The sequence below is a fragment of the Nicotiana tabacum genome, chromosome 11 (genome assembly GCF_000715075.1).
Source record: "Nicotiana tabacum cultivar K326 chromosome 11, ASM71507v2, whole genome shotgun sequence".
Classification (NCBI taxonomy): domain Eukaryota; kingdom Viridiplantae; phylum Streptophyta; class Magnoliopsida; order Solanales; family Solanaceae; genus Nicotiana; species Nicotiana tabacum.
In genome coordinates, this window is record NC_134090.1 from 32,604,446 (window position 1) to 32,615,209 (window position 10,764).

The 10,764-nt window shown below is 34.2% G+C and overlaps 1 protein-coding gene across 1 annotated transcript; it reads right to left on the reverse strand.

The window, feature by feature from the left end:
• Positions 1-2,553: 2,553 nt before the first annotated feature.
• LOC107771967 (protein NODULATION SIGNALING PATHWAY 2-like) lies at positions 2,554-4,056 on the reverse strand. Its single transcript, XM_016591437.1, has one exon. It carries the CDS (start codon positions 4,054-4,056, stop codon positions 2,554-2,556), a length of 1,503 nt encoding a protein of 500 aa, XP_016446923.1.
• Positions 4,057-10,764: the final 6,708 nt, after the last annotated feature.

The following is a 10,764-nucleotide window of genomic DNA, read 5'->3' on the forward strand; positions in this document are numbered from 1 at the left end:
GAAATCCAAACCACTGCCTTTGTTGTTTCTTTATTTGTTTTGAATCCAATAGACCATGGGAATGTCCTGATTTGGTGCTCCCTACCATTGTATTTAAAATAGTTAACTGACCTTGCAAGTGAATTGACGAAGTCGTCATGTTGATCGACCCTAATGAGCAACTGTCTAGGTGCAAGTTACCCGATTAAAGCATGTCCCTTGATGCCGAAAATTTTCGGTAGTAAACTCCTCAATGCGGTTAAATCTGGAGCATTCGACGAAAGTTTCACTACAATACCTTGATGCAAACCTTCCTCCTTTGCAAATTTCATCCTTTCTTCCACTGAAAATTGAATTGTTGGAACTCCATGAATTACTTCAATATGTTTTAAGTTTTTTAGATTCGATGTTGCTGCTAATTTTGGTTGAGACAACTGGGCAGCGTAAGATGTGCTATCATTTTGAAAATTCTTTACAGGGACTGGAGGTTGCTCTCCCACAGCTTGGAGCTAGGGAGAGACGACAGCTTCCATGGCTTCTATCACATAATTGACGCGAAGAACATCAAATGAAGCAAAAATTCGGAAAAAATTCTGGATGCTACAGTAAACTCGAGACCAAAATTAAGATTTGTAAAAATTGGTTATGGATTTGAGGATGAAACCAAATGGGGATTGTTCTCTAATAGAAGGGGGTTCTTTTGAGACCAATCTTATGATCTTACCTTGCCGGACGCCGGAGTTATGGGGCGTGAATAGTGGCGGCAGCACTATTCACAGAAATCCTAGAGAGAAGAATTAGGTCAAAGGTACCATTTTGTAGCCTATCTACCGTTGCCAATCTATGTTGAATTTATTAATTTTTCTAAGTGAATACAAGTTTTTATTTATTAATTTTGTTTAGTATTTTATTTATTTATTTTGCTTTTTCAACTATCACTAACTGTATCTACTTCATCTTCAGCCTACTTCCCTACCCATATTACAGACTCGGATAGAAGTTTAACTTATGTAGGTGAATTCCCAGCTTTGACTTAATTCTACCTCTACAATGGACTTCTTGCAAAATTGTTCTTGCTATTTCTTCTGGTGTCCTCTTCTTTTGTTGGAATACTCTGTAATTCCTCTCTTGCCAAAGTTGATAAGTTGTACAAGCCAAGCTCATTCTGTAGATTTCTGCTAACGCGTTCTTTCCATTAGCTTGCACGCTAGCCCAATTAATCTCTTCCCTTCATTCCATAGGATTTCTGTTGATGCGCCAAGCCACTTCATGATATATAGCCATACCTTTGCAGATGATCTACACTTGAAGAATAAATGTTGGTGGGTCTCATGTTCTTCTTCACATAGTGCACACGTAGGAACAGTCCCCATACCCCATTTTATCATCCTATCCTTGCCTCCTTGGTATATAATCTCTCTTGAATAGCCAAGTACGGTATGAACACCTACTCTGAGCTTGCTTGGTTGTTATATGTCAGCTTTTTCCTTCTTATAGTGATGATTTTTTGAATAGTCCACGAGGCATTCTTTGCATCCATATCAATTATGTCCCTGCTTTTTATATAATAAGTGTGTAACAACTGAATCCACAACTGGTCTTTTTTTTAGACAAGTTCCAGTAGTGTTTTAGAATTGCAGTGATATTTATTCCCCAGTTGTCTTAGGTAAACACAATTGGTTCCAAGACACCAATGCCTTCTTTTTTACTGTTGTAACTATTTTAATAAGGTGAGGATGCATATTACTTAATCTTGGTTAAGTGCTAGAGGTATATATACAAACACATGATATGTATTTATTAGTTTGATATAAACCCTAGATGTGATTTAAATTCTATTAGTTAAGATGCTTGTTAATTTCAATTTAGACCTTAAATTGTAAATGAAAAATGTCACTCATTCAAACATGTACTTAGGAAATGAAGAGAAGGTGTAATGAAGAGCCAGATCCTAAAATACACCTCATGAATGTTAAAGATCATTTGTAAGGGGATCAGAAATAGCTTGATTTATAAGTGCTAATTGAAAATTAGTCATAATTTTAAAAGTAATTGAAATCTAGCCACTTTTCATGTGAAAATAAAACATGAACAAAATATTCTTAAAAATTCGAAAAATTTTAACATAATGTGCTGAAGTTCGAATTGTTTACATATGAGATTCCAGCATAATGTGCTGGAGTTCCAACATAATATGCTAGAAGTTTATAGGCGTGCAGGAGCTGCATAATCCAGCATATTATGCTGGAACTTTCCGTGTTTCGCTAGGGTACTCTCGTCCAGATTTTATCTCCACCTTAAATAGTGGCTATTTTTCAACAAACACTAGATATTTTTCAATAACCACTCGTAAAAATGGTTATATCATGCCATTTTGTCGTATTAATAGGTACGTAGTTCTTGTGTTGGCCATAAGTTGCAAGGACAGCCCACTTAGAATAATAATCAAGAAATACAATCTCATGAATTCATATTCCAAGACTACTTCATACATTGTAAAATAATCTAATGCCTCTAATCTAATTCAATTCCCACAAAATTTAAATAAAGTTCAAAAATCTATAAGAAAAAAAGTTAAAAAGAAATTGAACTTGAAGGACTAGAACTTGATGATGTAGGAACCCAAATGGAAGCAGTTGTCAAAGGCCTTGATTTCCAACACAAGGCCAATTTGCAATGCTCATTTTGCACCCAATACCCTCCACTAAACAAACTTACCAAATGTTTAGCTTGTCTCACATTACTTGAACTCATTGGAATTTGCCTAAAACCTTTTAAAGAGTAAAGCCCTTCACTCCATTTTTCCCTTTCTGATTTCTCACTAGGGAATTGTCTTACACAATCTAAGATTCTAACTCCCAAAAACTCTTTCTCAATAACCCTTAATGCTAATTTATATCCTCCACCAAAACCTCCAAGAATTGAATCAGATATTGTAGTGTAATGATGTAAAGCCTCACAAAAGAACTCAACAAATGACATGGTTGGAATTTTAGTTAAATTAAAGAGCTCTTCTTCTACTAAGACCACAACTTTAGGAGATAATCTTCTTAATCCATTGAAGAAAATCTTGACTAATGAACTTCCCCTTTGTGGTATGTGAAGTTGGTGGATCATAACATTAGCTATTAAGTTGTTATGACTCTCTACCCCTTGAATATTTTCTAAGTCCTCATCTTTAGTCAAGAAAACTTGATCATACATGAAAGGAAGATTGATAGAATCAGCAAATTCTTGAAGTCTTTTCCCTGTTTTTTGTACAAGGAATGAGTTGTTCTTGTCAACAACAACTGCAGTGATCCTTAGGGAGGAATTTATATTCCCTCTTTCAACCAAATCAACCATCAATGGAGGCCATTGAATGCCTTCCAAAATGTCAAAATCCAATATATGAACTTGTTGGCTCCCTTTTGTGGCTTCAAGAATAGCTTGATTCGCGGTGAAATGAGCAAATTTCACATAAGGTGAGATTTCTTGAAGCATTTGGAACGCGGTTATAGAAGAGGATGACTCGGGTTGAAATTGATTTTGGTTCAACAATTCATGTGATGAAGTACTCAAGCTCTTGTAAAGCAAGCCTTGTGTAAAATACAAAGCCAATCTATCAATAGGGGAATTTTCTGTATTTTCTTGATCAGAAAGGATTGTATTTAGCCTCAAGACAACTACAGAAGCAAGATCAAGATTTCCAGCTTCAATAGCTTCAGCTCCCATTAAAAGAAGATCAGTGATACTTGTTTCTTCCATGAGCTGATCTTGAAGAAGTTTGAGTTCGGGACTATAGACACGTAATTTTTTACCCTCTTTCAAGAAGCCTGTATCTTCTTGGACTAGTACTTGGCTTGAAAATAATGGAAATTTTTGGGAGTTTTGGACAGGAAAGTCGACATCTCGATCGATGAAATCGAAGTCATTTTGGAAATAGTCTTGTATGTCAACATCGTTAACAACAGTCACAAAATCTTGGATTGAACAATGAGGGTTAATACTAGAATTTTTCAAAGAAAATGTGGTTTCTAAGTTGCTATATTCAAGAAATGGATTCATGTAAGTTGGCTGAAAATTTTCATACTCCATTTTTTAGAGGGAATATAATTGGGGATTTTGTCTAAAGTTTTAAGACAATTTTGTTGCTTGTTACTACTTCTCCAAGTATCAAGGAAGGGAGTTGGATTTATATATACACACGACGGAAAAGGGGTTTCAAACTTCAAAGTAGTAGTAGTGGTGGATGCAACTTGTCTTAGTAAACACTTTTAAAACAATAATAAAAAAATGATTACTCAATGCCAAGAAATGAGGAAAATTTTATTTTGTGTCTCGTACAACTGACACTAGTTGTATGAGGCAACCTTTTTATCTCACAGTTTTGTGGACCCAGATTTCTGTGGACCCAAAAGTGTAAGATTGGGGTCCACAAATTTGTGAGACAAAAAGGAGTCTCATACAACTAGTGTAAGTTGTATGAGACACAAAATAAAACTTCTCCTAGAACGAAGAGGAATCTTTTGCCTAATGTGACATGTTATTTTCAAATTTTTTTTCCGTTTTCTATTTTGGTTTTGAAAATTCTTAATTACAAAAAGAATGACATCACTTATAAGAATATAGAGGAGTGAGAAAAAGCTTTGAATAATCGAAGATTAAGATGTTCATGGCTTAAATTGAATGGAGTTTTCTCCCCCCTATCCCCGAAGCTCGAACAGCAGACAACACCTTTTTTTTCAAGTGTTTGAAGATCTTACATTTACTGTAGAAGTACATTTTAGGACATTTTATGGTGCAAATCAGTAGTTGTCCTAAATATATTCATAGGATTAACCAAACTCAATATATACAAGAGATATGTGGATTCAAGATCCGAACTTTATAAATTCAGAGCAATACTAAACTCACTTAGTAATTAAGTTACTGAGCTCGAAATTTAATATTTCTATATATCTAGTAAATTTTTTAACACATATATAAGAACCAGATTGTTGGGTTCGACTGAACCCATGTAGGTTATACTGAACCTCCGCCCCTTATAAGACATCACCTGTGCAATTAGAAACTGAGATAAGAAAATTACAATATCCATATAAGCTTGCTCCAAGGAAGAAGAATTCCTTAGGGATACTTCTTTTGTGGTTTTTATGGCAATTGCAATAAATAAATTAAAAAAAAGGCAGTCTGGTGCACTAAGCTCTCGCTAATGCAGAGTTCGGGGAAAGGCCGGATCATAAGGATCTATTATACGTAACATTATCTTGCATTTCTGCAAGAGGCTATTTCCATGGCTCGAATTCTTGATCTCCTGATCACATGACGGCAACTTTATCAGTTACGCCAAGACTCTCTTCCGGTCAGAAAAACAAAATAAAAACAATAAATTGGAGGAGGAAGAGAGATTCCTTTTCTCTTTGGGTTCGAGTATATCTGACAAAACTAAAGCCAGCTAAGATATATTCTTAAGTTCCCTCGTGTCTCAAGCACCAATGAAAAGAAGTTTGTTATCACTTTTTAAGTATTCCATACCTAAAACATGAAAATGGAAGAGTAATTAATGCGGAGTTGAAAAGAAAAGGACATAACTAGAATTTTACTGGATGGTCAAAACAAGTGACATCAATAGGTTATTAAATTAACAATTTAAGTTGTTAAGACTTTTACTTGTGCGCCAATGGGAAATGTTGATTCTTGTCCACTTAGCTGCTCATTGTTTCATCCATGCCAAGCCAATAACAGTAACTAGCTATGTGTTAAAACCATCACATCTTCCAAATTTTCCTCTCTAATTTTCTCCATCGGTCAAACATTTATTTTGTTACTCTATTCATTTACTCCCTCCATTTCATATTATATGAGGTAGTTTGACTGCACGAAGTTTAATGAAAAAGAAAAAGACTTTTGATACTTGTGATCTTAAAAGCTTAAAGAGTAAAAAGTTTGTGGGGTCATGACATTTGTGTGGCTATAAAAGTTTCTCATTAAGGGTAAATGGGTAAAATGAACGAGTTTAAAGTTGAATTATTTCCAAATTTAGAAATGTATCATTTGTTTTAGAACAGACTAAAAAGAAAGTACCTTATTTAATATGAAACGGAGGGAGCATCTTTTTGGACATTTTCAGCTTGATTAGTATAAAATTGTATCCGAAAAAAATAGTGAAGGCTTTGCCAAAAGGAGGGCATGAGGTCAACCACTCTAAAATTATGGAATTCTAGTGTTCACGAAGTAAGTAAACTTGGGGGAGTTCAATAATACTTATTTGATTAGGTTTGTCTCACCGTCATATTGGTAAAGTTTGGTTATGAAGCCATATTACTTTGGTATAATTAAAGGTCGAGCTAGAATTTAAAATTTATGGGTTCTGAAATTGTTATAAATTTATAGTTCATTTTAGTTACTAGATTCGCAACAAAATATTTATATATATTTAATGGATTTTTTAATACAAATAAAATGCTTAAGCAAAAGCTAATGGATTTGTCCGTGTCCGTAAGTAATACACTACCCCCAATCTTAATTGCAGCTAGGAGTGGCAAACAGGCGGGTCGGGCCGGATATGGTTCGGGTCGATAACGGGTAATGAAAAAACGGATAAATTATCTGACCCGACCCGACCCATATTTAATACGGATAAAAAATGGTTAACCGGAACCATATTATCCATGACTTCTTGCATATGATTACTTTTGGGAGAATTTTTAGTCTTTTTAACTTGAGGAATCCCCAATTTGAGGCTTTATAAATGTAAAAGTTAGACTCATTGATTATCCATTTTCTAAATGGATAATATGGTTCTTATCCATAGTTGACCCGTTTTAAGAAGTTCATTATCCAACCTATTTTTTAGTGGATAATATGGATAGTTAACTATTTTCTTTTAACCATTTTGTCACCTCTAATTGCAGCCTAAGCTCATGCATGGTACTATTGTTTCCTTTGTCCCAAAAGAACGTGTACCATGTGAATTTGTATTCTATACTATATTATTTTTCTCTTCCTTTCCGCTGAGAATTTGACTAATTTGTTATACACTTTCCTTCTTTAAAAACTTATCAGTCTAGAAACTCATATGCTATCGTCCTTGCCCCGCCTCACCAGCCCCTCCGTCACTGGTTTTACACTAATTTAGCGAAGTAAATATAAAGTTTTACAACGATCACAGTCTTCCAATTTTAGCCAGATCCTTTTAATCATTGGTTCAATCAATTAGTGACTCATATTAAAATTGACTTGTTATTTTTTATCTTATTACAACAAATTTTGAAGCTAGTAGTCGGTACTGTGTGTATTTTTATATTGTGGAACACTACTATACCATTTCTTGATTAACCAACCACAAATTAGATAAAATCAAGATATTACTGTAAAAAAGAAGAAGATAAGACCATGATGTAACAACTATTTTATATATGTTGGGTTTTTAAGCTTGGTTTAGCTTAAAAGAGGGTGAATGGAAATGGAGGGAAAAATAAAATTTTGAGTTTTCCTCCTTAACAAAGGAACATTGTCCCACAATGAAGGAGGAAAGCTCATTTGTTGAGTATATATATGATTACACCTCTTCTAGCTCTTAAAGAATTGAGAAGAAGGCAAGCCTCGCGCCGTCATCGTCGCTTGATCGGCTTCGGCTTCGGCTTTGTTAAATATTAATATAATATTTACTCCAAATCGACCGTTTTTATAACAGTAATTTAAAGTTTTCCTCCGATTTTATTTTTCCGTTTTATTTTTGTGTAAATAACCATAGTTATTTTACGTGAATGGTCATCTTGAAGAGTTGCACCTCTTCATTTAAACCCAACCTGCTGGCTATATATAGAAGGTCATTCCTCAGATTTTCCTTACGAAATTTCTGAATTCTCCTCTTCCTTTCTGCATTGTTTTCTTACAAAACAAACAACGTAAGTGTGATTTGCTACCGCCATTTGTGTTCGTTAAAACACTGGGATTTAAAGTACCGCTACACCAATGTGTAATCCATTCTATCTTGGGATAAAATAATCTATAACCTCAGGTACTATGAGGAGATTAAGTTCCATAAGGAAACACTGTGAATTTAGTAGGCTCAGATTAATTTCTATTTCTTCTACATTTCTGTTTATACGTTGTTTTCTTCTCCAAAATTATTTTACAAATACAGTATACCAACAAGCTTAAGGAACTTAATTTTATATTTTGTATGTTTGTTATACATACTGTTCTAGAGACTAAAATCTGTCTGATTTTCTATTCTCGTTTTGGAGATTAAAGCCTTCGTGGTTTTCTACTCCAATTGTTTACTTGAACATATATTCTGTTTTAGTTTATTATCTGTTATTTAGAGATTAAAATCCTAGTGATTTTCTACTCAATTGGAGATTAAAATCTACATGATTTTCTACTCCAGTTTTATTCGGTTTGAAGATATAAAAAATTTGTTGTATATTTAATATTTGTTTCTGTCATTTTTTTACAGAAACTCTAGAAAATGAACACTTTCTCATGATTGAGGCGTGGAAACATTCTGATTATTTGTGCAAGAATTATATTCTTAGCGGATTGGAGGGTGATCTGTATAACGTCAATAGTAATGTGGAGACGTCAAAAGAATTATGGATTGCGCTTGAAAAGATATACAAAACTGTAGATGTCGGGTTGAAAAAATTTGTTGCCGCAAAATTTTTGGACTACAAAATGGTAAATATCAGGTCTGTTATTACCCAATTCTAAGAATTGCAAGTGATTATTCACGATCTCCTTGCTGAAGGTATAAGCCAAATTAGTACTTCTGTTGAAAGTATTAATTATATTATTATTACTAATATAATTTGCATTGAAGGTCTTTTCATCAATAAAGCATTCCAAGTTGCAGTAATGATTGAGAAGTTGCCTCCTTTGGGGAAGGATTTCAAAATTACTTGAAGCACACATTCAAGGAGGTGTCGCTCGAAGATCTTATTGTTCTGTTGAGGATCGAAGAGGACAACAAAGTTGCTGTAAAGAAGGATCGTGAAAACTCAACAATAATGAGAGAAAATATTGTTGAGGATGTTCCACAAAAATAATAAAAAGAGGAAGAAGCCTTTTGGACCAAAAAGCAACCCAAGCAAGAAGCGGTTCAAAGAAAATTACTACAACTGCGGGAAAGCTAGACACAAATCTGCAGACTGTCGTACTCCAAAGAAAGACAAGAAGAAGGGCCAAACAAACATGGTTAAAAAGCATGAGGATATTGATGACTTGTGTGCTATGCTCTGAATGCAACCTGATGGGAAATCCTAAGGAGTACTGGAGCCACTCGCCATGTTTGTGCTGTTAGAGAAGTGTTTGCTATATATGCTCCCCTTGGACCCGAAGAGACGCTTTCTATGAGAGATTCTGCAACTGTCAAGACTGAAGGATGTGGCAAGATATTTCTAAAAATGACTTCTGGCAAGGTGGTGACTCTGAACAACGTCCTTCATGTTCCCAGTATTAGGAAGAACTTAGTCTCTAGTGCACTTATCGTCAAGAATGGGTTTAAGTGCATTTTTGTATCTGATAAGGTTGTAATAAGTAAGAACGAAATATTTGCAGGAAAATATTACCTCAATGGGGCCTTTTCAAACTGAATGTAATGGTCATTGAGAATAATAATATTTCAGCTTCTTTTTACTTACTTGAGTCAAATGATTTATGGCATATACGTTTCGGACATGTCAATTATAAAATCTTGCGAAAAATAATTAATTTGGAAGAATTGCCTAAATTTGAATGCGACAAATCAAAATATCAAATATGTGTGGAATCTAAGTATGTTAAACATCCCTATAAGTTAGTTAAAAGGAATTCAAATTCTTTAGACTGAATTCACACAGATATTTGCAACAAGTCAATACCATCTCTCGGTGGAAAGAACTATTTCATAATATTTATTGACGACAGTACTCGATATTGCTATGTTTACTTACTTAATAGTAAAGATGAAGCAATAGATGCATTCAAGAAATACAAAATTAAATTTAAAACGCAACTTAAGAAGAAAATCAAAATGTTAAGAAGTGATAGGGGTGGTGAATACAAATCTCCTTTTGAAGAAATTTATTTAGAATATTGAATTATTCATCAAACAACGGCCCTTTACACGCCCCAATCCAATGAGATTATGGAAAGAAAGAACTGTTCATTAAAGGAGATGATGAACGTTTTGTTGATAAGTTCTGGTTTGCCACAGAACTTATGGGGGAAGCCATTCTTACGGCTAATCGGATACTAAATCGAGTACCCCGTAGCAAAACGCAATCCATTCCATATGACAAATGGAAAGGAAGGAAAAAAGTGTGGGGATGTTTGGAAAAACTGCAAGTTCCCAAACTCAAAAGGATAAAGATAAGACCTAAAACCGTTGATTGTGTTTTCATAAGATATGCGACCAATAGTAAAGCATATCGATTTCTGGTTCATAAATTAGAATATCCCGAGATTCATAATAATATAGTTATAGAATCAGATAATGCTGAATTCTTCGAATATATATATATATCCGTATAAAAAGGAATATGAGTATATTGGTAAAGGATATAAACGACCTTGGGAAGAAATAAAAGAAAGTACATCTAATCAGGAGGATCCAAGACGTAGTAAACGCCAAAAAATATCTATTTCATTTGGACCAGATTTGGTGACTTTTTTATTGGAAAATGAGCCTCAAATATTTAAAGAAGCTATATCTTCTTCGGAATTATTATTTTGGAAAGAGGCAGTCAATAATGAAATAGAATCCATATTGAACAACCATACATGGGAATTGGCTGATCTTCCTCCTGGACATAAACT

What these genes read in the sequence shown, in the direction of transcription:
- LOC107771967 (XM_016591437.1), bottom strand. Translation starts at nt 4,056, where the DNA reads ATGGAGTATGAAAATTTTCAGCCAACTTACATGAATCCATTTCTTGAA.